Source organism: Mauremys reevesii, linkage group 10 (genome assembly GCF_016161935.1).
Source record: "Mauremys reevesii isolate NIE-2019 linkage group 10, ASM1616193v1, whole genome shotgun sequence".
NCBI lineage: Eukaryota > Metazoa > Chordata > Testudines > Geoemydidae > Mauremys > Mauremys reevesii.
In genome coordinates, this window is record NC_052632.1 from 70,378,022 (window position 1) to 70,403,084 (window position 25,063).

The 25,063-nt window shown below is 42.2% G+C and overlaps 2 protein-coding genes across 4 annotated transcripts; both read right to left on the reverse strand.

The window, feature by feature from the left end:
• Positions 1-1,278: 1,278 nt before the first annotated feature.
• Positions 1,279-15,681, reverse strand: LOC120373095 (parvalbumin, thymic CPV3). Of its 3 annotated transcripts, XM_039490967.1 has the most exons (6): positions 11,016-11,046; positions 9,542-9,632; positions 5,759-5,826; positions 5,177-5,309; positions 4,605-4,714; positions 1,279-1,456 (listed from the first exon to the last, which is right to left on the reverse strand). In XM_039490967.1, exons 3-6 carry the CDS (start codon positions 5,817-5,819, stop codon positions 1,431-1,433), a joined length of 330 nt encoding a protein of 109 aa, XP_039346901.1. In that variant the 5' UTR covers positions 5,820-5,826; positions 9,542-9,632; positions 11,016-11,046; the 3' UTR covers positions 1,279-1,430. The 3 variants fall into 3 exon arrangements, with proteins under 3 accessions (XP_039346901.1, XP_039346902.1, XP_039346904.1); XM_039490968.1 differs by lacking the exons at positions 9,542-9,632; positions 11,016-11,046 and adding an exon at positions 15,643-15,681; XM_039490970.1 differs by lacking the exons at positions 9,542-9,632; positions 11,016-11,046 and adding an exon at positions 8,388-8,480.
• Positions 15,682-17,626: 1,945 nt separating this feature from the next.
• Positions 17,627-20,838, reverse strand: LOC120374113 (parvalbumin beta-like). The gene is given in 5 exon segments (XM_039493378.1): positions 17,627-17,697; positions 18,860-18,969; positions 19,951-20,023; positions 20,026-20,076; positions 20,778-20,838. Coding segments are annotated over 5 exon segments (366 nt in total).
• Between the last annotated feature and the right edge of the window lie 4,225 nt (positions 20,839-25,063).

A 25,063-nucleotide genomic window follows, 5' to 3' on the forward strand; every position in this document is an offset into this window, starting at 1 on the left:
TTGAATGTTAGGCATTTTGAGTAGACAAGACAAAGGTTTACAGTTTGAAGAAAAAGGTGCCATGCCCAGCCAGATGAGTTGTGAAAGTCAATGAGTCATCAGATATACTCCATCTAATGCATCTGGCCTGTTTTCCTAATGAATGGATGATTATTTGTTCATAAAAGTATTTCTCCAGCAGTGCATAAAATAACAGGCTTGGGGGAGGGCATTTTTCTGACACTGCAGGCACAGACTGGAAGTCTCTTGTGATTGGTATGCAGGAGCCCTGAGCCATGTCAACAGTAATTCCCCATAGATTCCTCCACACATTCAGACATCCTCCCTGAAGAAAGCTAAAGGCCAGCCACCAGTGGGGAGGCACAGGAGCACTACGTCCTTAGAGTAAAAGGGTCTAGGGAGTACAATCTGGGCTTCTATGAGCTTGTCTACACTTACAGCGCTGCCTATGCTGACAGGAGAGCTTATTCTGTTGGCATAGGTACTCCACCTCCTCAAGAGGTGGTGGCTATGTCCACAGGAGAAGACCTCCCATTGACATAACACTTGACTTTCCACAGCCCTGAGCGACGTAGTTATGCCAACATAAGTTTGTGGTGTACACCAGGGCTATACCTGAGGGATTTTCTCACAAATCTGTGGTTAGAGGAGGGCCATTTGCCTTCTCTACGATTTTGAAGACTCCATGATATGACAACTTCTCTGCAGCTTCAAGTATGTGTAGGTTTTCTTCTGATTTTGTCCCTTCCTCAGGAGAGCATAGTCCTGAGCCTAAATTACTAAGACAAAATCAAGCTATCATCTCCTATTTGGATAGTTTATTGTCCTTATCAAGGGTCTACATGATATTGTGACACCCCCATTCTGAAGCTCTTTCTTAGGCAAAAGTCCATGAATGTTTTTTAACTGGAAGTCAGGCAGAGATTTCTTTCCCCCATGTCCTCCTGAGTAAAAGCTGCAGGACTTAGTCTTTGACAGTCAACAGTTTGGTTGAAAATTTGGGCTTGACCCAACAAGAGAACTTCCATTGACCTCAACAGAAGGGCTGCCCATGGAGGGCTGGTGGGGGAGTGGGAATCAGTATCTTTCAGAAATTAACTCTTTTAGTTTAAGAATTCACACACGTTTCAGTGTGGTGGTCAGAAAGATCAAACACAGGCAGCAGCATGTGATGAGATATTTATTGGATAATTTTAAGGGCAGTATCTGCTGAAGTGTGTCCCTAAAACATGGTAAAATGGTCCACATTATCAAAAATCATTATTAACTAGTGCTTTGGTACCTCATTAGAGCAGCAAACAAATAACAGACACTGTGAAGATTAATAAATAAACAAGGGGACTCCATGATTTACAGAGTTTTAGAGTATCATCTCCTGCAGATTCATCCCCCCTTCCCTTTCTGTTTCTTTCTCTGTTGCCTTCAGTCCTTCAGGAGTGCACCATTTCCTGGAATTCTACCAAAGAACAATGGAGAAGTAATAGTAGCATTAATAAAAACAACACATTGAAAAAAACTGGACACTACAGCCTTATCATGAGCTTTGCAACTGAAAACAGCATAAAACAATCAAGTGAAAGAAGCCTAGACAGGAAGTAAAAATATAGAAGAAATATATAAGTTTTTTAACAAGCCTCCTGATTGTTATAAAGTAGGTTTCTCCTCCATCTCAGACTAACTGACAAGCATCATCCTGAGTCATGCAATTTTGGGACCATAGTCACCAGTACTGGGGTTTATTACCTAAATTATTTCTCTCAGATTAACGTGTCCAAGAAAACAGTCATGAAAATTTTCCCTCTATTATTTGCTGCTTATTATAGAACCTCATGAGGGTCACTATTTTATTTGGACTACTTGGGGGGTTCACCAGACTAATTTCACAATCCCATTTTCCTGTAGTTTAAACCCACATCTTTTTCCCAAGGTTGATTTCACTTTTAAAAGAAACACATTTTCCTACCTCAAGGAAAATGTGTGTTATGTATTAGAGCCACCAAGAGCTAGGCTGGAACAACTGAATGTCTTCTTTGTGGTGTTTATATTATGTTAATATTGTTCCCAATTCCCTCTGCCTCTCTTTTTCATAATCTCTTCTAAATGAAGAAGGAACCCAATAATACGTTAGTTTGAATTAACATCTGAAGCCATGATGTTTGAATGGGTTTTAAATAAAGCAAAATAAGTTCAGCCATCCTCTATTTTTTAACTGACTTTTTTAGTTCATTTAGAGCATGATATTGGGCCTACATAGAAACACGGCCGCTTTTAGAACCTTGCAGGCCCTTAGATTCTGTGGGACAGAATATTCCCTCAATCCTACTCACATGGGAGTAGATAAATTATTCATGAAATCCCATGAGTTTACCCGTGCACATGTTCTGTGGTACTAGCTTTCATTCCCTCTAGGGCAGAGGTGGGCAAACGTAGGGCCTGAGGGCCACATTGGGAAATAGAAATTGTATGTCAGGCCATGAATGCTCACAACATTGGTGTTGGGGCGTGGGAGGGGGTGAGAGCTTTAGTTGGGGGTGTGGGCTCTGGGGTGGGGTAAGGATGAGGATTTTGGGGTGTAGGAGGGTCCTCTGGGCTGGGACCGAGGGGTTTGGAGGACAGGAGGGGGATCATGGCTGGGGCAGGGGTGTGGGAAGGAGTGCAGGTTCCAGGTGGGAGTGTGGGTTCCGGGGTGGGGCTCGAGATGAGAGGTTTGGGGTGCAGGAGGGTGCTCCAGGCTGGGATTTGAGGGGTTTAGAGAGCAGGAGGGGGTGTGGGGAGAGGCTCAGGGGTGCAGGCTCCCAGCGACGCTTACCTCAAGCAGCTCCTGGAAGCAGTGGCGTGTCCCTTCTCCGGCTCCTACAGGAAGGTGTGGCCAGGTGGCTCTGCACGCTGCCCCATCCGCAGGCACCGCCCTTGCAGCTTCCATTGGAGTGCCGGAGGGGGCCATTGGAAAGGGTAGGAGCCAGACTGGGACCTTGCCGCTGCTTCTGGGAGCCGCGTGGCGTGGCCCCTGACCCTGTGTCCTGGCTGGAGCGCCAGAGTGGGTCTGAGCCACGTGGTGCAGTCCCTGACCTTGCGCCCCGGCTGCAGCACCGGAGCAGGGCCGAGCCATGTGATGCAGGCCCTGACCCAGCACCCTGGCTGAAGCGCCGGAGCGGGACAAGCCCCAGACCCCACTCCCTAGCGGGAGCTCACGGGATGGCTTAAAATGGCTTGTGGGCCAGATCTGGCCCGCAGGCCATAGTTTGTCCACCCCTGCTCTAGGGGAAGGAACAGGAGAGTTGTGGCCCTCCCATCATGCAGCTGGCTGGGGAACCTGCACACAGGGATATTCCTTTCATGTTGCTCTCTAGGATCCCTTCTCCATGACAGCCTGGCCCCTTCTTCAGCCAAGCTGCCATTGGCTGCCTGTCCACTTTGTGCACCACCTGTCCCAAAAGGGGACTAGAAGACACAGAACCTGGACATGTGGAAGTTACTGCTGCACTGGGCATTAAATCAGACTGGAATCTCCAGGTGTTGGGGCAAGATGCTACTGCCTAGGGCAGCGATTCTCAGACTGTGGGTTGGGACACCAGGTGGGTCATGACTCCATTTTAGTGGGGTCGCCAGGGCTGGCATTAGACTTGCTGGGGCCGAAGCCAAAGCCTAAGCCGCACCTCCCAGGGCTGAAGCCAAAGCCTGAGGGCCTCAGTGTGGGTGGTGGGGCTCAGGTTACAGGCCCCTGACCTGGGGCTGACGCCCTTGGGCTTGGGCTTTGGTCCCCCTGCCCGGGGTGGTGAGGCTTGGGCTTTGGCAGGACTTGGGTGGGCTCAGGTTTTGGTCCCCGCTCCTGGGGTCATGTAGTAATTTTTGTTGTCAGAAGGGGTCACGGTGCAATGCAGTTTGAGAACACCTGGACTAGGGTGATCATTCCCCCAGGTCGGACCCCATCCTCACCCAGACACTACCTGAAATCCACAGCATCCAAACCCTACACATAGAGGACCTTTTGTGGGATCTGGGGAAGGGAGATGATGCTACTTGATCATCTCTGCCCTCCTATTACACTCACCCTGCATTGCTTCTGTGCAAAACAGACAATGGTTCAAATACTTTTCTCAGTTAAACTTTTGCAAATCTGGAATAATTTCACTGACATTAATGGAGTTATTGCTGGTGTATGCTAGTGTAAATGAGCCCACTTGTATGTGATACTGTGGTGATCCTGCCATTGTCCGAGTCTTCCTCTCATAGGTTTTACGTTAGTGTAACTCCACTAATACTGTCACTCCTGATTCACACCAGTTTAAGTGGGAAGAGAATCATCCCACTATTCTGAACATAGAATTCCCATTGAAGTAAACAGGAGTTTTGAGTGAGCAGTAATTATTAGGTTCCATAGGATGTGTGGTCTGATCTTTTCAGCCTGCTCCTGCACAAGGGATTTCAAAGATGGGTCTCCAACATCATGGCCTGATTCTCCCCTCACACATGTTATAAATCAAGGGTGACTTCACAGAAGTCAGTGGAATCACACTGATGTGAAACCAGTATAAGTGAGAGAAGAACGAGGCCCCATAATCTCATTCTCCTGCACATTATTCAATATGTAAATTACTTCATACCTTCAACCCCAATTTTGCCATCCCCATCATGATCTGCAGCTGCCAAAAAAGTCTTGGTTTCTGAAGTAGTTAGTACTCTGGCTCCGCACTCAAACCGCTGGAGGAAATACCTAGAGGAAAATATCCTTTGGGTGTGATTATCATGGAAGACAATTCTTTTTATGCCAGGTGCATTATCAAGCTGATCAGTTTCTATAAACAGATTATCTACACCTTTTTGCCAAGTCATCCAAACAGAGCCTGCATTGTTTTGGGAGTTAAAGCTTTATTTCATACATTCCTGCTTGATAAGTGCAGTCCGGGCATGTCTGACTGTACACTTTGCCAGAGCACAGCCCTGGGGAATGACATTTTTCTGTACCTACTCTCTCCTTTATTGCTAGTTTTTAGACTGTATTGCTTTATTTCTAAAGATTCCCATAAGACATCATTCAAAATCAGTACAAGGATTTACCACACTTACATTCAGCATGACCTGCCCTCAGCTTCAGCAGAGGAAGGTTTAGGACACAGAGTAATGCTGACCTCTGTGAAAGTCTCTTACTAGTCAAAGAAACAACGAAAACTCTTACTTGAGCTCATCTTCCTCAATAAAGCCGCTTTGATCATTGTCTAAGAGCCGGAAGATATCCTTGATCTGACTGCTGCTCTTTTTGGACATTCCGCTGATCTGAAAGAATTTTTTGTGGCTGAAGGAATCGGGGGCTGGAGACAAACAATAAAAGCCAGGATGACCCAAGTCACTTCAGTTAGCACTCTTTGTCTTAGCTTCAAATCCTGAACAGTCTCATCATGTTACTTTGAGATTTTAATTTTATTGTTTAGATGTAAACAGTAGTAAAATAGAAAGGGCTGCCAATACAAGAAGCTCTAGGTGCCCTGACAATTTAATTAATTTTACAACATAATAAATGAGCATCTGGAAACATTAAAAAAAATCATATGTGGATAATGTATAAACTCAGCCCACCATCAGCCTTAGTTGTGAACAGTAACAAATTAACTCAGCCAGCCACTACGTCAGACAACAAAAAAATCTCTTTTCCATGGTGAACTCTCTGGAAACGTATCTTCAGTATTCCTTGAAGACTGAATTAAATGTGTTACATATTTTACTGAATAACAGATTTATGTTTCCATATAGATTTTCTTACCTTGGCAGTCCCTAAGGGCAGCAGCAATATCAGAAGGGCTGAGGATGTCAGTGATGCTCATCTTAAACCTGGTTAAAAAAAATTAAAATGTATTGCAGACAGGTACAAGTGAATTCCAAACACATACACAAGTAAACATGTCCCTCCAGTAAACTTGTTTGTTTAGAGTTTTATAATAGACCATTTTTTAATTAAATATTGTAACAGGAGTATTTTAAGGGAAGAGACGCTAATTAGTAAACACTGAAACTACTGTTACTTAATTTTTTTTATATCCCTATTTTAATCAATTTGCTTGCATGAACATCATTTTATGTTACCTACTCAATATTTAGGCAGGTCAGACAGATTTAAACTCTCCATGTAATAGTTAAAGTAACCTAACCACCAGTTTGTTGGAATGTGTGGCATTTAGCAATACACAGTAATAGGGCATGCAGAAGAAAAAGGAAAGAAGTTTTTTTTCCTCCACCAGCAAGCCTGAAAAAGAAAACAAAAACTGGAACTTATCTACATAAGCTCCATCTGCATATAACCTCCAGAGATAAAACTGAACATCTTACACTATGAGCTACTGTACTTGCTACTGCTCATCCTTGCACAGATCTGCTCTTTAATCTCTAGCTGGCTGCTCACCTTTTTGATTTTCCCAAGTAGGTGAAGAAAAAATAGCTGAAGAGATATGAGACAAAACAGTAGTGTTGTCTGGCTTGCCAGCCTGTCTTATATAGGATTCAAAAGGTGACAATAACCACTACTTAGGTTACCTTGTCATGGATCAAATACTCGACTTGAGACTGAGCTCAAATTTCCTGCCTAACTAAATAACCTTTTTTTTCTATTTATATTGTAAGAGAATACAAACAAGAGCAGCAAATTTTTAATAAATCCACATATGTGCTTAATTAAATTTTCAACTCTGCTATCAAGACATAGTCTATAAACTCCAAGGACTTGGGGTTTCCAAATAGCATCCAGATTTTAAAGATAGGGGAAAGGAAGACGTCCTTTGGGATGATCTTTCTACAGCAAGCTTGATTTTTCACATGTCCGAGCCATTTCCTAAATTACAGTGCTATCCCTGGAACGGGACAGAGGGGAGACTGAAACCATCCGTGAGAGCAAAAGCCAGCTAAATGAGGGTAAAAGTAAACAGGTTAGTTTTGTTATCCATTTCTTCCTTGCAAGACAGGATGGCCTATCTAAATAATCCATATGTAAGTCATTTTAAATACATGGAATAGATAACAGAAGTATTTTACAAATGACAGATTGGAATTTAGTGTGGTTATAGACCTATAGAAAAAACAATACAAGGGATTTCCTTAAAGTGAAATTAGAATTGCAGGCACATAGTGGTGGTTTGAGTCCATATTAACTTTCAAGAACATTAGAGTTGAAAAGAAATCTCTCGAATGTTAGAAAACCTGGAACTGCAGCGTTCAGGTTACACTTCTCAAGCAAGATTCTGCTCATGTGATTAAGGATTATTCATGTGAGCAAGGGTTGCAGGATGAAGACCACAGTAAAAGCATTTGAACTGTTAGTTTGTATGTACAGATTTGTCAGGTTTTAGTACAGTAATTCATTTATGCATATATTATCCTCTTGAAGTGCATGCATTGCTCTAGTTAGTATTGGTAGGAATTGCTTAACGTGCTGAGCAGAGAATATCTCACAGGAGACAAAAGTCATACATTATATATAATTACATATAAGTCTAGGCTTGATTCTCATCTCATATTGGTGTAAATGTCAGTGGATTTACTAGTGATCTACATAGTATTAGTCAGAGGAGTATCAGGCCAGAGTAATTGCACCATAATTTTTGTGTACCTCAATTTGGAATCAAGAAACATAAAGTGTTCCCAATATAAAAAAGTAGTAATAATTTAATAGTCATTTCCTTTCTTTATCACCACACATTCTGTAAGAAGACTTAAATCACTAATAATTAGACACTTGCTTTAAATGCCTCTTTGATTTTGCACAATTAGTAACAAAATAAGATCTATCGGCTTGAATAGGGGCAGTTGATGTGAAATGACCTAAGTCCCATTTCCACCAGCTGAGAGATCTGGCCCAAAGTATCTACTCAAATATTGTTGGATAGGGATTAATTGCATTGTTTTCACAAACAGGATCAATTCTATACACCATGGCTAGAATATGAACAATTGCACTGTAGGCTAAATCCTGAAAGCTTTACTCAATCCATATTCAGCAAAAATTCCCCTTGAGGTCAGTGAGAATATTGCCTCAATAAGGACTAAGTAAAACTGAATATAGACTTCAGGATTCATCTCCATAAACAGGGTCTCATATGAACTATACCAAATACTGAATGCTGTCAGCAGGCTCTTTTCCTGTCTCTGGTCAGCTGGAAAGCTATTCATAGTAATCATGGCTCACACTTTGAAACATGGGCCAGATCCTCAGCTGGTTCAAATCAGTGTATTTCAAATGATTTTAACGGAGTTGCGCTGATTTGCACCATTTGGAGATCTGGTCCCATGGCTTTTCATGGTCCTCCTATCCATCCTTTCAGCTCAGTATTTCATACTCATGTTCGTCTTCCATTTAAAATTTGTTATAGTCAGTCAATCAAAGGAAGCTGGGACTGACGTACTATGTATTTTGTGCAGCTTTTTCCCCATAAATTGTCCCTTTCCCTTTCAGGTGGGTTTTGCATCCTCTTCTAAATGTTGTATTTTAGGTCCTCTTATGTCTTTTCAAGATCATGTGAAGTCTCACATTATAACTTCCTTGCTGAGTTTCCTTCTCTTCATGTACTAATGGGTTGCTTCTGAAGTCTTGTTTGGATCTATTTCAGCACCCAGCATTTTCTTGATAGAATTTACACTGTATTTTTTAATCTTCTAGGGTGTTGCCATTGACTCAGTGGGGCCAGTATTTGATCCCTGGACTTTATTGTGGGCTTCCTTTGTTTCCACTTGGATTCCTTGTATGCTGCTTGCTGAACTCTTTTATTCTTAAGCATTTGGTTTGCCAGTTGATACTAATTTGCAAGGAAAAGAAAATATAAATTGTATTGAAGACAACATCAAGACCAAGGCTATTATGGAAGACCTGACAACATCTGGAAGACTGCCGGTGTTCTGCCAGCTACCAAATCAAACATTCACCCCTCCCCACCTTTACACTGAATTATGTCATGTAACTAGTGTAAAAAATCAACCAAATCTATTTTAATGCTGCAGTTAGCAAAAACGCTACACTGGTGGATTAAATTTCTTAGGGAGACCACCACATAAACATTTGCTTGTACAACATCCATGTTCAACTCCACATTTAAGGACAAAAAATTCAAAGGACTGTGCCTGACTGTCTCGTAAACTCTGCCACTTAGAGAACACAACATTTAAAAACCATTCACCCCCAGCAAAATATTCATAAGCAGTAAAGTAATTGAAATGAGTGCACAGTACAGTAAAAAATATAAAAGTAGGGCAATGGCTAACACAGAGTGACTTCAACAATTAAAGATGGGGTTCTGTGAAGTTTGAAATTCAACACTGAGACCAAATGTGATGCTAATCCTGGCTGAAAGATGGGTTACAAACGTCTAAAAGAGCTGAATTTCAGAATGAAGTTGATGTCACTGTATAGTGATACAGGTGGAAATCTAGAGTTACTGGTATTTATTTATTTATTAATGACACTCTTCATTTGCTTCCCCTCCATTACAGTTAGAATGAAATCATCATGGAGGTGTGTAGCATATGAAGAGAGATTTTAGTTAAATAAGTTACTCTACAATACCTGAATATGTTGTTTTTCAGATGAGCTGATATCTCTTTCTCTTCACCCAACTGCTTACATTTTAGTAGTGTAAGGTGTTTATAAAAATGAACTAAACCAAGAGGACAAAGGGAGATATTTCATAAAAATAATGGTGCAGTCAGTATACAAGTATAGAGTGGACATATGACACTTTAAATAATGAAACCATCTCTGAGCAATCAGCAATTTACATTAGCTAAGGATCTGGCCCTAGAGCAGTGAATTCTGTTTTCAGAAGTGCTTCGCCAGTTTTCTTATTAAGTCCAGAAAACGATTAAGGAAATGTTAGTTGTTTCCTTTTGCTTAATAGGGATATTTCAAACCCCCATTGGATGGTTTTTCTGGAGAGTTACCTGGTACATAACTTTCCCTCCACATTTGTTTTACTGTCTGCACCCATTTAAACACAGTGCTTTTGGGAATACACTGCTTTTTTGGCTTCAAAATTTCAGAATTAAATTGAAAAGTGCAATTCAGACAAATACGAAGCAATTCATATTGTGAAGTTCTAACCATGAAATGAATCTGCTTGCAGTATAGACTAAATGAAAGTATTAAAGCATATCTAGATAAAATATTTACAGAGCTATTTCCTAATCTAATTCCACTAACTTCTTCCATAAGCATAGGGGAACTTGCATTACACTAAAACACTGACACTCTGCAGGCTGTTCCTTTACTCTTTGTCTTCTGTTTGTTATAAGCTACATAGAATTAATTAACAAGTGACAGCCAGCTAGGACATTAACACCAGCAGATGCAAGAGAAGCTTCAACAGCAGTCTCAGGTGAGACTAGAGAAGTGTTAATTTGAGACTGACTACAGTAGTGTAAATGGATGCGCTAACATCCGTTCTAAAAACCAGACAACTCCATCTTCCAACTCCACTCATGTCAGAGGTGGTGCTGTGGTATCATCATCCTCAATAACAGGCTCTCCCTTTTGTCACGAGGAGTTAGCAGCTGAACAGTCCATAGGGCCTGGTCCTCATTTACACTAAAGCCTTATACACAACTCTGGCAGTGTAACTAATAGTGGAGGTAACTGTAACTTATAGTGTGAAGGGTCCATAGTGTAAATGAGAATCATGCCCTACAATGAACCAAGTCATTATATGTCACTTCTAGTGCTCTCCCTGGGCATCCATTTCCATTATAAGGAAATAAATACGCAGTCCCATCCAGGTAGTTTCCAAAAGCCTCTACATCAGGTGGATTTGGTACTTGGCATGGACCCTCAAGGAAATAGAGCAGAGATGTTTTGGGACTAAACTATTTTATGTTTGATTTTTTTTCCTGCTATGACCACTATGACAATGCACTGAAAAAATCAAACAGGTGAATCTTAGTCCTGCAGGTGTCAATAGCAAAACTTCTATTGACTAGAATGTGGTCAGGATATCAGCCAGAGTTTTGGGTGGGAGTTCAGGGTGTGTGACAAATGGAGGATATACCCTGAAGAGTTGAAATGTCTGGAGCTAAAGAATGAAGTTTATTTCTCCCCTACTGTCCTCTGGTAAGAATGAGGGTTATGTACTTTCCCATTCCTAGAAAAGAAGAAATTTTTGTATAAAATACAATAGCAGAATAAATACTGTCATGAACTTCAGCAGAATTATTTCCGAAATATTTTAGTTCAAAGAGCTTTTTCATTTAAAAAGCTGAAGCAATATAGGATGCCATCTCGGCGTCTCTGCTAACATTTGATATGTTCTATGATTATCATTAAACAAATTGTCTAGTGTCACCATGACTTAGTAATACTATCTTCTGACCCTGACACTACGCATGATGGTTTAAGATGTTGTGGTTGCTGTCAGCTGCACAATCAGGTAGTGTGATCTTTGCATTCCTGCCTTATTCATGTTTTCCCTGTACTTCAACCATAATTTTGCCATAAAGATTAAAAGATGTTTAAGAGCCTGGATGCTGCCTTTTAGTATATGTAATAAATATGAAGAGAACTACAGTACATTGTTTCTAGTTGCTTCCGCAGGGAATCAAATAGTTCCATCTCACAATGATCAACAATATAAAGAGCAGTGGTAAATAAAAGAAATGCCGCTGCAGTAGTTCCAGCTATTTCCTTATTAACTGATCAGTCCTGCTCCCACTGAAATAACTGGCAAAAATCCTGTTGTCTGCAGTGAGACCAGGCTCAGATCCTAAATGATGTATAATGTAAAAAAATACCTTGTATTTATATAGTGACCAATGTCATAAGTAATCACCCAGAGCACTGACAAAAATCACTTGGCTAACAGATGTGGTCTCCTAATAAATGTGGAGCAAAACAGTGCTCAGTTATGGCTCCAATTCAGCAAAGCACTTAAGCACTTGCTTAACTTTAAGCATGTGCTGAAGTGCCAGTGAAATTAAAGTTAAGTACATGCTTAAGTTCTTTGCTGAATAGGAATGCATTTACACATGTTTTAAGTGCTTTGCTGAATCAGGGCCTCTGGCCCCAATATTACAATTTATTCTGTCCACATAGACCCCAGCACCCATGCAGAGCCCCCTTAATTTTAATGGGCCTCCTTGTGTATGTAGAAGCCTGCTCATGCAGAATTCCTTTCAGGTGTGGGGCCTATGGGGCTAATTTGAGATGCACTCTTAAGGCAGCAATTGGCAGCTTTCAGAACAAAGAGAGACAGCAAGATCATCTTTGTAAAAAAACAAATCAAATGTTTTCTCTACTAACTGCTCAGCAATATGGTTAAAATAAGGAAAGGTCTGAACACTGCTCTATAGCTCTTCTTTGCTCTTCTTAACTTTCTGGAATGATCACTAAAGCTGATATTGGACCTGTCGTCATCCCATTCCATTAAGAACTGAAAATTGTAAGTGGTGAAACTGTCTCAGATTGTTATATAGCTAGCAGGATAATCTGTGTGGAAATAAATGTAAATAGTTAAGCAATGGAACTGTCTGCCTAGAAGTGATAGCACAGGACTGGAAGTCAGGAGTTCTACTCCCAGTTCTGTTGCTGTTTCACTGTGTGGCCCTTTTATAGGTTACGTCATGTGTCTGTGCCTTAGTTACCCTGGCTATAGAATGGGGGTTGTAATACAGGAGCATTGTGAGGTGTTCAAATGTTGGTAAAGCTCTGTGAGATCTTCAGAGAATAACTGCTGGGTACTAGAGGCATAAATTATAATAATGACTGAGATATAGGGCATATCCTGGAGATTAATGATAGCATGGAAAGAGCTGTTGGCCCTGTGATTTGTCTATAGCCTTTGATCCCTAGGAGATACCAACACTTCAGTTGTATTACTCTGCTGAGGTGCAAATGGAATAATGCACATACATTTGTGACAGAGATGCTGTTTCAATGTACAGGAAAATTCTAAAATATTAGGGTCTGATCCAGTGTCCACTGAAATCAATGGAAGGACGCCCATTGACTTTTATGGGCATTGGATCACCCATTTAATGCCTTATACGTTAGCCAATCAGATGGCTTGATTCATTAATGATGATGATCTCCCAACATTCTATTATTTCTAATCATTTTCCTCTTTCTCCAGAATGTATGATGATAAGCTCTTGTGATGCTCCAATGCCCTCTTTAGCAGCAACATATTTATGATATTAAAGCCCTGATTCCGCAAACACTTCTGCACATGTCTAACTTTGTTGCCGAGGCAAGGTGGGTGAGGTAATATATTTTATTGGACCAACTTCTGTTGGTGAAAGAGACACATTTTTGAACTACACAGAGATGGTCTTGGAAAGATACTGATAGTGTCACAGCACAATACAAGGTGGAACTGATTGTTTAGCATAAGTAGACAACTTTGTTACCGTGAATATTCCCACAATGGGACTGATCACAGTGGTAAAGTAAAGCATGTGCATAAGTGTTTGCAGAAACAGTGCCTAAGTAAAGACAGTGCAAATGTGAAATGACTTTTTGAAGTGAAAAGATGTATTAGAAGTAACCATCATACTGAAATGTAATGATCCATATGGTCAACGGGTACGGTAAAAGAAAAAAGTGGTTCCAAATAAACACTGTATACAAATTCAGCAAAAGATCTATGATGTTTGAATTAGCTATCCATCAGGGTTTGTATATGGCCACCATCACCCTAGCATCTGAGTGCCTTTCATGAAGAAGAACAACCACAATGGCATCTCTCTTTCTTGCGTCATGGTAAAGAGCAGGCTTGATTTTTTTTCCTCTTGCCTGTGCAACCTTAATTTGGCCCTCTTGTGCATACGATTAATTATATAACCACATACTATTTTTCCCCCACAGGATCCCTGCCTCATTCAGTTCACAGGCAGGATGGTGCTCAATTAATGAGAAGCTATTCAATATTTTGTTTTCTCCTTGATGTTCAATGTGTGGCCCACGCCGTATTTACTGCACATGAGTCCAACTCTGCTCTGAAGACAGAATTATTAATTTCCTCATGGTCTTTTCTGTAGCATTCCCCACTATAGCATCTGAGTGCTTCACAAATATTAATACATTTATTTTCACAACATCCCTGTGAGATATTATTATCCACACTTTACACCCACACCCTAGCTTCTTGTCATTTCTGTTTTCCCTCCCCTCTTCTTCTTTCCCCACCCAACTTGTTCCCAGTCCCGGTCTCCTTGCCCAGCTATTCCCTTTCTTCCTCTCTGGCTCACTGTCCGTTCTCAGTCCCTTCCTACCTAATGGTTCCCAGTCCCTACCACTCCCCCGCCCCCCTCCGCCTGGTTTCTTTCCCTGGTTTCCAGTCCCAGTCTCCTTGCCCAGCCAGGTTGTCTGCCCCAATCCAGCTCCCAGTGTCAGTCTCCCCTCCAGTTTCCTTCTCCCTCCTGCTAGCCTCCAGGTTCAGTCCCTGCCCCCGGCCCGAGACACCTTGTCCCAATCTTCTCTACCCCCAGGTTCAGCTCTTGTCCTCTCTGTATTTGAATGCAGCAGCTGCATGGGCTCAACAAAAGGAGTTTTGAAAGCACAGGAAGGAAAGTCTCTCTCCGTTCAGTTCTGGTGCTTGGACCTAGCATGGTCCACAGCAGACCAGAGTTCAATTGCAAGGAAAGTCCTGCTCACCCCCCCTGTGGCCTTGCTGCACATGTGTGAACTGCACAATTTTTCAAAGGCTTATAATTTGGCCAAATTTGGGTAGATTTTAATAGTTATAGCAAAAGACATATTCTTGACTTGAGGGCCACCTCCTGCCAAATTTCAAGTCCCTGCTCAAAAGCACTGGGGTCGGCAGGGCTTCTCAAAGAAAAGGTCACTAGAATTTTTTAACAAGGGCAAAACAATGTATTTTTTCCTACCCTCATTCTTGGAAACAGCTGAACTGTTTTGGCTGAAATTTTTCAGAAAAATTCAGCCTGAAGCAGACACCTGGCACGGAGAATTTCAGCCCAAACAATAAGTTAAAAGCAACTGAACACAGGGTCTTAAAAGTGGAAGTGTTGGACAACCTTAAAATAGGTGGTGCTACAGCTACTAGCCCCCGTAGCCCAGAGAGAGATAGAGAAAATGAAGGTATTATTGCCCCTTCTAATTTCCTGTGACAAGTAACGTGGCTCCGAGAGTTTTCGTATTAGGCTAGAAGATGCACGTATCATTTGATTCTATTAATCACAGTAACCAGTTCTGAAGGCAATTCCCCTTAGCATACTTGGGAGGGTGGTGTGTTACCTGAGGGGAGTCAATACATAGTAGTCATCAGCAGTGCTCCCTCTAATTTTTCCCAACCATGTGCGGAATGAATTTTGTTACGTGCACCAATATGCACCAGGTCCGGATTGGATCGGGCTTGGCTGCCTTGGCCGCAGCTGGGTCTAGGGCCGGTCGGGGCTAGGCTGCTCCAGCCACAGCTGGGTTCAGGCCAGGGTAGGGGCACCCCGGATGGTCCAGGCAGCAGAGTTGGGGCCAGGGGAGGGGCGCCCCATCCCCGGGCAGGTTCTCTGAGCGCCTGCGCAGCGGTAAGAAGGTTGCTGCGCAACTGCACAGCTTACAGGGAATTTAGGATGTCAGTATATGACATCTCGGCTACGACCATGGCAAAATAGCATATTCTACAACACTCATCCTGGAAGAATTTGTATTAAAGTAGATAATACCTGTAGGGAGTCCTGGTTGGCTTAAGTGGTGCATAGGCCTTGTGCTCTCTGTCTGTAGAAGACTGAATTTCACCCAGAAAAAGCAATTAATAAGCAGAGATGGACGTGTAGGATACTAGTGTGATTCTTATTCAGAGTGCGTCAAACAAGCCAAAAAATGTTTTAACTTCTGTTAAGTGAAACAAGAGTGCCATCAGGTGGGCATGCAGGTGGGTTATTTCCCAGAGAACTCACAAGGCATCTCATGGTTTATGTTTATTGCTATAGAAGGGGTAATCATAATTCAGACTGGATTCAGTTAATCTTATGTTAAAAGAAATGAATAACTTGTTTAGGGCCAGATCCTACCATCGCTGTAGACTCTATAAGATGCACCTCTATAAGATGTAGAGACCTCTGTTTGCTTGTAACCTTATTTAGTGTGTAAAATAACTGAAAAATGTAATCATCTGAGTAAGGCCCTACAAAATTCTTGGCAATGAAAAACATATCATGGATCGTGAAATCTGGTCTCCCCTGTGAAATCTGGTCTTTTGTGTACTTTACCCTGTACTGTACAGATTTTAGGGGGGAGACAAGCATTTCTCAAACTGGGGGTCCCAAAACAAAAGGGAGTTGTGGGGGAGGGTTGCAAGGTTATTGTAAGGGGGTAACAGTATTGCCACCCTTAGTTCTGCACTCCCTTCTAGCTGGGTAGCCAGAGGGTGGTGGCTGCTGACCAGGCACCAAGGAAGGCAGCATCCCACCAACAGCAGCACAGAAATAAGACTGGCAATACCATATCATGCATCCTTACTTCTGCGCTGCTGCTGGCGGCAGCAATGCCTTTCCAGCTGGGCTCCTGGCCAGCAGCCGCTGCTTTCTGGCCGCCCAGCTCTGAAGACAGCGCTGCTGCCAACGGCAGTGCAGAAATAAGGGTGGCAATTCTGCAACCTCCCTACAATAACCTTGCAACCCTCCCACAACTCCCTTTTGGATCATGACCCCTACAGTTACAACACCATGAAATTTCAGATTTAAATATGTGAAATCATGAAATTTACGATTTTAAAAATCCTATGACCATGAAATTGACCAAAATGGACCCTGCATTTGGTAGGGTTCTAAACTCATTGATCATTAATCCACCTTTTACTTATTTATGTATAAATTCTATCACTGCCACTTACATTATCTAGATTGGGTAGCCAGGGCTTTTTATCAAACCACTTAAGGCAAATGCTAGTTAGGTATACAAGTGGCACTTGCCTTTTTGACTTCATGGACATTCATTAAAAATTAGATTGGCATTTGTGAATATTGAAGATAAATTGCCCCCAGAGACATTCAATATTTCACAGTTGTTTAATATTTTTAAAGGCACCTACTGAAAACAAAGCACAGAGTTCAAAGTTATTTTGATTAGCATAATGAGTTCCATCTGAGTCTCCCAGTGATGTAGAGTCTTTTAATTATGACATGAGACACTAAAGTTCAAGTAGTGCGTTGTGGGTTACACATTTTCCAGCAACGAGAAACAATATATTAGCAACTGTTAGTGCCATTTCATGGGGAAAATGTATAAATCAATAGTGGACTTGCAATAAGAAAGATTGTGTACAGTACAATTAGCCTGGTCTTAACCTTGAATGCTTGTTAAGGTTTAACCAGGGGTCATGGGGCTGTCCTTTCAGGCCTTACTCAGAGACCACACCACTTCAGGTCTCCTTCATCACCACTGTGTTTTATTGTTTTGTTCCAGCAGGCCTCCGCCTGTAGTGCTATTTACAAGCCCCAGCCAGCTCCCCCATTTGCTTTTGTGGAAGTGAACACAGCTAGCAGCAGCAGCCAGCCCTGTCTATCTCTGCCTTCCTTAAGGCTCTCAGTGCTCCCTTCCAGGGTCTTCCTTCCTATTCCCAACTGCTGGAATGGCTTCCCCATCTAATTAGCCCCTGAGCTGTAGCTGTACTCTGTTAATTGACCTCCCAGTTAGGTCTCAATTAACCTATACTGGTGGTGATTGAGGGATAGGATGCTGAGTCAGCTCTTGACTCAGCACACTCTGTCTCAAAGGGCCTGTAATTCAAGGGAAAAAACAACAACTGGGTTTTATTAGGTTGGTGTCATAAAAGTGTCTTGCCAATGTTTAAATAATTACATGAGAACTTAATTATATTTCCTCTGAAATATCAGTGCTAAACTGACCCTGTGATACATTGATAAAGCTGATGGCTTAAACCAAAGAGAAGTATTAGAAGTGTCCTTGTCTCTACATTTCAGAAGCCAAAATCACTGTGACAAAATAGTGCGGTTGTTTTTGCACAGGTATAAATTAGGGTCCCAATCCTGGAAAAAATATATGCACATGAGTAACTTTAACTTTATGCACATGAGTAGTCTTCCTGAGTTGAATGGGACTAATCATGGACATAAAGTTACTTTCATACATAAGTGTCTGCAGGATGCAAAAATGTACATTACTAATCTTAGTTGTCTATATTATAGAGTCCCAGTCCAGTAAGAAGATCTGCTCACATGGATCCCTGCAATTGCATTAAGCCACATTGAAGTCAATGGGGGTCTGCATATGTGCTCAAGGATCTACTCTCAACCATGCCACTCAGCAAAGTCTTTGAATTGCACTGTGAGGCATCCTTAGATACTTTCATCACTCTAGCTCTTACACACCAAGTATCATATGTGACTTGTTGCTATAAAGTACCTCTATATTTTTTATTAAGTAAATAAATTCTTTCAAGCTGCTGTCCCCAACCCTGATTAATAATTACATGCAGAAAAATTCAACTGTAGGAGGAAATAATTTTAATATTTTCTCTTTACTGCTTTTTCTTATTTACATTCAGTTAATTTTTTAAAACTAAATCAAATTTTTCTCCAGGATTTAGGATTAAGTCAGTGGCTTACCCAATAATGGAGCCCATTGTATCTTTCAGGAAATTGTTATATCTGGACAAATTGAAATTAAGGAATGGGGTTTTCCCCATCTCCCTATATAGATTATTTTCAAGATGTAGCACTATTCAAAGGGGATTATTTTCTCATAATTACAACCATAATAACTGAGAAACTGAGACGTGTTTTTTTTAGAAGTTTAATATCAGGGAGGGGATAGTGGTTAAGGTTTGACCCCTGTAATGGTAATGAAGTAAGTGGTGTGAACACATTTAACACTCCCATTGCCTAATCCAGGGTGACCATTTTATAATGAGATCCTTACCATACACTTCAATTTTATCATCTCCATCACTGTCAACTGCTGCCAGGGAAGCCTTGGTCTTGGCAGCATTCAAAGTTCTGATACTTGTGGAGAAATTCTGCAGGAAGAGCCTGTCAAAAAATGAGAGGACAAACCAGTGAGATGTGCACAGAGCAGAACGGACTTAATATGTGTTATTGTTTGTGGACCTCTAACCCTGTGCTCAGGATTGTACAAAACATAGAGGAAAAAACCAGGCCTGAAAACCTGGCCCTATTGAAGTCTATAGCAAAAATCCCATTGAATTCAGTTGGAACAGGATTTTACATGTCTGCCTGAGAAGATTACCATGCAATGGTAAAAAAAGAAGTGAAACTTAATTACAAATGTGTTTTAGGGGAGGAAGAGGCTATTTGTATCGAAGTATGAAAAGTCCTCAGCTGAAATCCTGGCTCCATTGAATTCAATGGCAAAATTCCCATTGACTTCAGGGGGGTCAGGATATCATCCCTCGAAATTTAGACTGATGATATGACCAGTAACAATTTGGCCATCCTAACTTTTATTTCAAAATGAGATTCATATGATTAGCTTCTTTAAGATTAGGGATGTAAGAAGTCAATAGCCATTAGAATTTAGAGCACAAAAGCCAAACTCCAGCAGAACTTGCTGTTTTTCAATCTTTTCAAAGCCTGTTAGTTAGCCTCATACAAACAGGGGCGGCTCCAGGCCCCAGCACGCCAAGCGCGTGCTTGGGGCGGCATGCAGTGCGGGGCGCTCTGCCGGTCGCCGGGAGGGCGGCAGGCGGCTCCGGTGGACCTCCCGCAGGCATGCCATGTAACTGACTTGTCCTTGTGCTCCACGCTTTTGGAACTTCCTATTGTTCTCTTCTTGCAGTGGACACTAGGCAATAAAATAAGCCAGGAACCCAAGTGTTTTTTCTTAAATATTTTTCTTGTGGTTTTCACCCCAAACACAAATGGCAAAAGGTGAGTAATTACAACCTAGGTTTCAAAAACACAGCTCAGAATAAGTCTATTTCTAATCCCATGCTGCAGTGCATTTTGTGAAGGTGAAGGCCGAACTTGTTTGTTGTGTTTTGATCCACTTACTTCAGCTCATCTTCCTCAATGAAGCCACTCCTATCAAGGGCAAGGATTCCAAAGACTCTGGCCAGCTGTTCTTGGACTTGGAGTTCAGACCCACTTTGATGACAAAGGTTTTGTAATCGAAGGAATCTGCGGTTGAGGGAGGTCAGCGAGAGAGGATAGAGAAGAGAGGTTAGAGATTAGAAACCTGAAAAGACGCCTCAGTTTTTTCCATTTGTTATATTCACCAAACTGCAAAGAGGCTGTTTTGCTCCTCAGCACAATGAAGCTCCTCAATAACTCTTTGATTTTCTTAGTCTATTTCAGATGAGCTGAACATTTCAGTCATTGGTCTCTCTTAAGCCTAGGGAGAAAAGCTAATGACTCTGGGCTCATTCCTGCAGAGATTTACATGTGTGAGTATTTAAGTCACTCATATAAGTAATTTTCACTGAACCCTGTGAGTGAAATCCTGACCCAATTGAAGTCAATGGGAGTTTTATCACTAACTTCACCGAGGCCAGAATTTCCTCCCTTGTGACTATTTTTCTGATAAAAGTGACTCACATGCATAAGTGTTGGGGGAATCAGGCCCTAGGCCAAGTACAGGTTAAAACTCACGTGTATTCTACCTCCTTGCCTTACTGGGGGGAGAACACAGGTAGAAATGTAAACAAATGTGGAGCGATAACCTTGTCATGGACACTAGAAATGATAAAGCATGTTAGGTTATTTCAGGCTATCCGGTTGCCTTTTCTGTTTCTGCTGGAACTGAGTGATTGGATGGCAGGGAAAGGGGAATTTGAAAGGCAACGAGAAAAGGTAGGAGGCTTTTAAAAGGCAGGCATTACTGCGGCTGCTCGGTAGGCCAGCAGCAATTTCAGCATCATTCAGGATACCAGTGAGAGCCATGTCAAAGTGACAGGGAAGAGGAAAACAAACTAAGCCGGCGCTAATATAAACGATGATGATGGGCACGTACAGGCTGTTGGAGAGCTTAGTATGAGAGATGTCTGCAGCTCCAGCAATGGCCAACAGAGCCACTGAATGTTGATCTTGGCATATTGGCCACTGCCACTGCCAGATGGGGACATGTCCTTAGCTCTGCAGGAGGCAACAGCAACACAGGCCACAGTCTTGCCTGGGGGAGGTGTTCCTCTGAAGCACTGAATGTGGTTCTTTCCTTTAGCAAGTTATTTCATTTGGCCACATGTTTTTCATCATAGGTTACAGTGGATTCTCTTCAGTTGATCCTTCAGGTTGATGATGCCAGCACAAAACCAAACACCCTGTAAAAACTACAGCTTTGGAGGTTCAGTTTGAGATACACAGTTATATCCAAGTAGGTTTTTTTTGAATGGGTGGGTGTGAGGCCTGGGGGGAAAATCTCCACCACCAACAGCAAAAACCAAAACCCCAAAACAACAAGCAAAAAGCTCAGCTCACCCTGTTGATGGATTTTCCCCAAGCTGAGAGGAGAAGGAGGCAGAAAAATAATAGTGCTCTTTGCTTGATTTTTTGCTTGGCAGAGACCTTGACATATAGGCTTTAGTTTAGACCTGTCAGACCTTTCATAGAAGTCGTAGAACCGTGGCAGGGCTCAGATGTCAAAGGGGAGGAGATACTATAGCTGCTAGCTAATCAGATTGATATTTATATCATAGAGGATTGTACATGGTGTTTTAGACAATATGATAAGGTTTAGAGCCATACAAGGTAAACCCACTCAAGTCACTGGTACCTAATGTTAGCAAAGTAAGTGATTTTTTTTTTAGTTATGGATGAAAAAGGTTTTAACAACTTGATATTGCTTAGGCTACAATTACTGAAATATATGTCTGCACCGCTAGACTTTGAAGTCTTAGGGCCTCATCCTGCTAGCCTTTATGTATGGAATGGTTCTCCTGTTTGTAGTCCTACTGACTTAAGTGCGGCTGGTCATGTGAGTAAAGTTTGTGTGTAAAGTGTATATAGCATTTTTCCTTCGAAAGAATCCCAAAGTGCTTTTTAACAAGCTAGCTACAGAGTTCAGTTAATCTGTTACTGAAACCTCATTTTGATTGTAAGTTCTTCGGGGGAAGAAACTTTGCCTTTTCATTTCTGTAAAGCTCTGTGCAAACTCATTGCATCATATACACTCTAAATAATAACAAGAATGATAAATGCAACCACTTCTGGGGGTGGCGTGTGTCAGTTGTTTAATGGCACACAGGAATATACAGCAGTTTAAGAAAGGGAGTGAAAATAATTTGATGTTTGGGAAGAGCCGGTAAAATAAAGACTGACAGTTATCTGTTATCCCATGAAGTTGCCTCCTCAACCTCTTTCTAAAATAGCACGAGTCAAAGACAGAGACAGAAACGTCACCTTACATTTATCAGCTTGTGTTGGTTACATCAGCAGTGCTGTTTAAATTTAAAAGAGGAGCTAATTGTATAATTCTAAAACTGTGTTAGGTGGCAAACTAAGCATCCTGGAAACAAAGATATGGGGGCTCTGTAGTATCAGTTTAATACTGAATATGTCCTTTCTCAGGTATCTTGTCCTGAACTGGCAGGAGGGATGAATTTGATGAACGAATCAGTCTTCCCTGTCTCTAACTTCCATAATCCTAGTATTGTCTATTTGCAGCTCCTGTTAACAGTAATCGGAATTACACATGTGCTCAGGGAAGAGCTGGGGTAATGGCAGGTGTTGGTTATCATTCAAGAAGGAACTCACTGTACCACTTCTGTCTGGAATTCACACTACATAGGAGCTGTGAGTACCCCTAGATCTGGCAGCTGAGTTCTAGTCCAGCAATTCTCAACCAAAAGTCCGGGGTCCCCTGGGGGGCTGCGAGAAGGTTTCAGGGGGGACCACCAAGCAGGATTGGCATTAGACTTGCTTGAGCCCAGGGTGGAAAGTTGATGCCCCACCATGTGGGGCAGAAGCCTGAGCTCCCGAGTCCCACCTACCGGGACTGAAGCCGAAGCTGAGCAACTTAGCTTTGCGGTGCCCCCTGTGGCGTGGGGCCCCTGGCAGTTGCCCTGATTGCTACCCCCTGAAGCCTACTGGATATTCAGAAAAACAGTTGTTGTGGCATGGGTGGGCCAGGAAATTTTTATAGTATATTGAGGGGACTTCAGAAAGAAAGAAGTTGAGAACCCCTGTCAACACTAGAACCTTTGTTATTTAGGGATTGTTATTGAAACTAAAAGCCAAATGTGATATAAATCTGCAAATTTTTCTTGACTCCCACTGGCTTTGTTTGTTTTTTAAAAAAGAAGTATTTACTAATAAAACGTGTAATGATGTTTGATGAGACAAGGTTGGTGATTAACTCCAGTTGTCCTGTAGGTGGCACCAGAGGCAGCCAAGTCCCACTGTCTCACAGACTCTCTGGAAAACATTTGTGCTAACTAAGGCCTCACTAGGAGGCACCTTATATCGATTTTAATGGCTCTTTAAACTGGTAACATATCGGATTACAGTGCACCAGTGACCGCTCTGGACCGCAATCTGAACTCGGATGCAGTGGTCAGGTAAACAGGAAAAGCCCGCGAACTTTTGAATATTTCCTGTTTGCCCAGCGTGGAGCTCCGATCAAATCAAAATGCATGGACCATGCGGATGTGATCGCTGTAAGGGCAGGCAAATCCGTTCTATCAGCACAGAAGATGAAATTCAGAATCCTTTTTTAAAATCTCCAGACAGACGCCATAGCAGGGACTCAGCGCACTGCAGCGTAAGAATCAAATGGATGCGCATGGACTGGAGGACTGAAGCTATCCCACAGTTCCTGCAGCCTCCGAAAATTATTTGCATTCTTGGCTGAGCTCCAAATGCTTCTAGGGTCAAACACAGTAAGGTAAAACAATCCTCTGACTCTTTTACATGTCACCCTATCTTTACTGAATGCTGCAGATAGGCAGCACTCAACACCAACATCCTTGGAAATCCATCCTCATCATCAGCATAAGCTGATTGTACAAAAGATGGAAATCCATCCTCATCATCAGCCTCAGCTGATGGTACAAAAGGACTCATCAGCCTATTGGCCCTAATTTTCTGGTGGATGGATGGTGCAATATGGCTGGTAACCATCCTCATCATAGCAACAGGGGCTGAGCTCCATCAGCCCCACCCTTCATGTGTAAAGAAAAGATTCAGTTGCCCCTGGACTAGCAGTGGGATGCTGGTCTTCTCTCCTACACACTGCTTAATGTCCTGTCTGGACTATCATAGCAGCTGGAGGCTGCCTTCCACTCATTTCTCACTAACAAGTCAGTGTGTCTTATTCCTGCATTCTTTATTAATTCATCACACAAGTGGGGGACAATGCTACGGTAGCCAAGAAAGGCTGGGGGAAGAACGGAATCAACAGGTGGGGTTGTTACAGGAGCACCCCCTGTGAATAGCATACAGATAATAATTTCTACAGGCTCTGACACAGAGCAGCTGTGCTCTCTGGTTCTATGATACGGTGGTTCTCTAGCACACTTGCCTATATTAGGCAGCACTGATTCTATTTTTAGATACCAAAAGGAGGGATTGACTCAGGAGTCATTCCCAACTGGCTGATCAGCTAATGGTACAAAACGATGGAAGGTGCAATATGGCTAGTAACCAATCTTGCTGGCTGATTAATGGTACAAAAGGACTGGTAGCCATGATCGTCCTCAGTTCCAATTTATGGAAGGGTTTGGATGGTGCAATATGGCTAGTAGCCATCTCTGCTGTCATGCAAAAGCAAAAGCATGCTTCTGTGTAGCGCTGCTGAATCGCCTCTGTGGCGGCATCTAGTACACATACGGTGAGAGTCACAAACAAGCTCCATGATTGCCATGCTATGGCATCTGCCAGGGCAATCCAGGGAAAAAGGCGCGAAATGCTTGTCTGCCGTTGCTTTCCCAGACGAAGGAGTGACTGACGACATTTACCCAGAACCACCGCGACAATGATTTTTGCCCCATCAGGCACTGGGATCTCAACCCGAAGTTCCAAAACTATGGGATAGCTAGGGAATAGCTACCCACAGTGCAACGCTCCAGAAATCGACGCTAGCCACGGACCATGGACACACACCACCGATTTAATGTGCTTAGTATGGCCGCGCTCCACCCGATTTTATAAATTCTGTTTTACAAAACCGGTT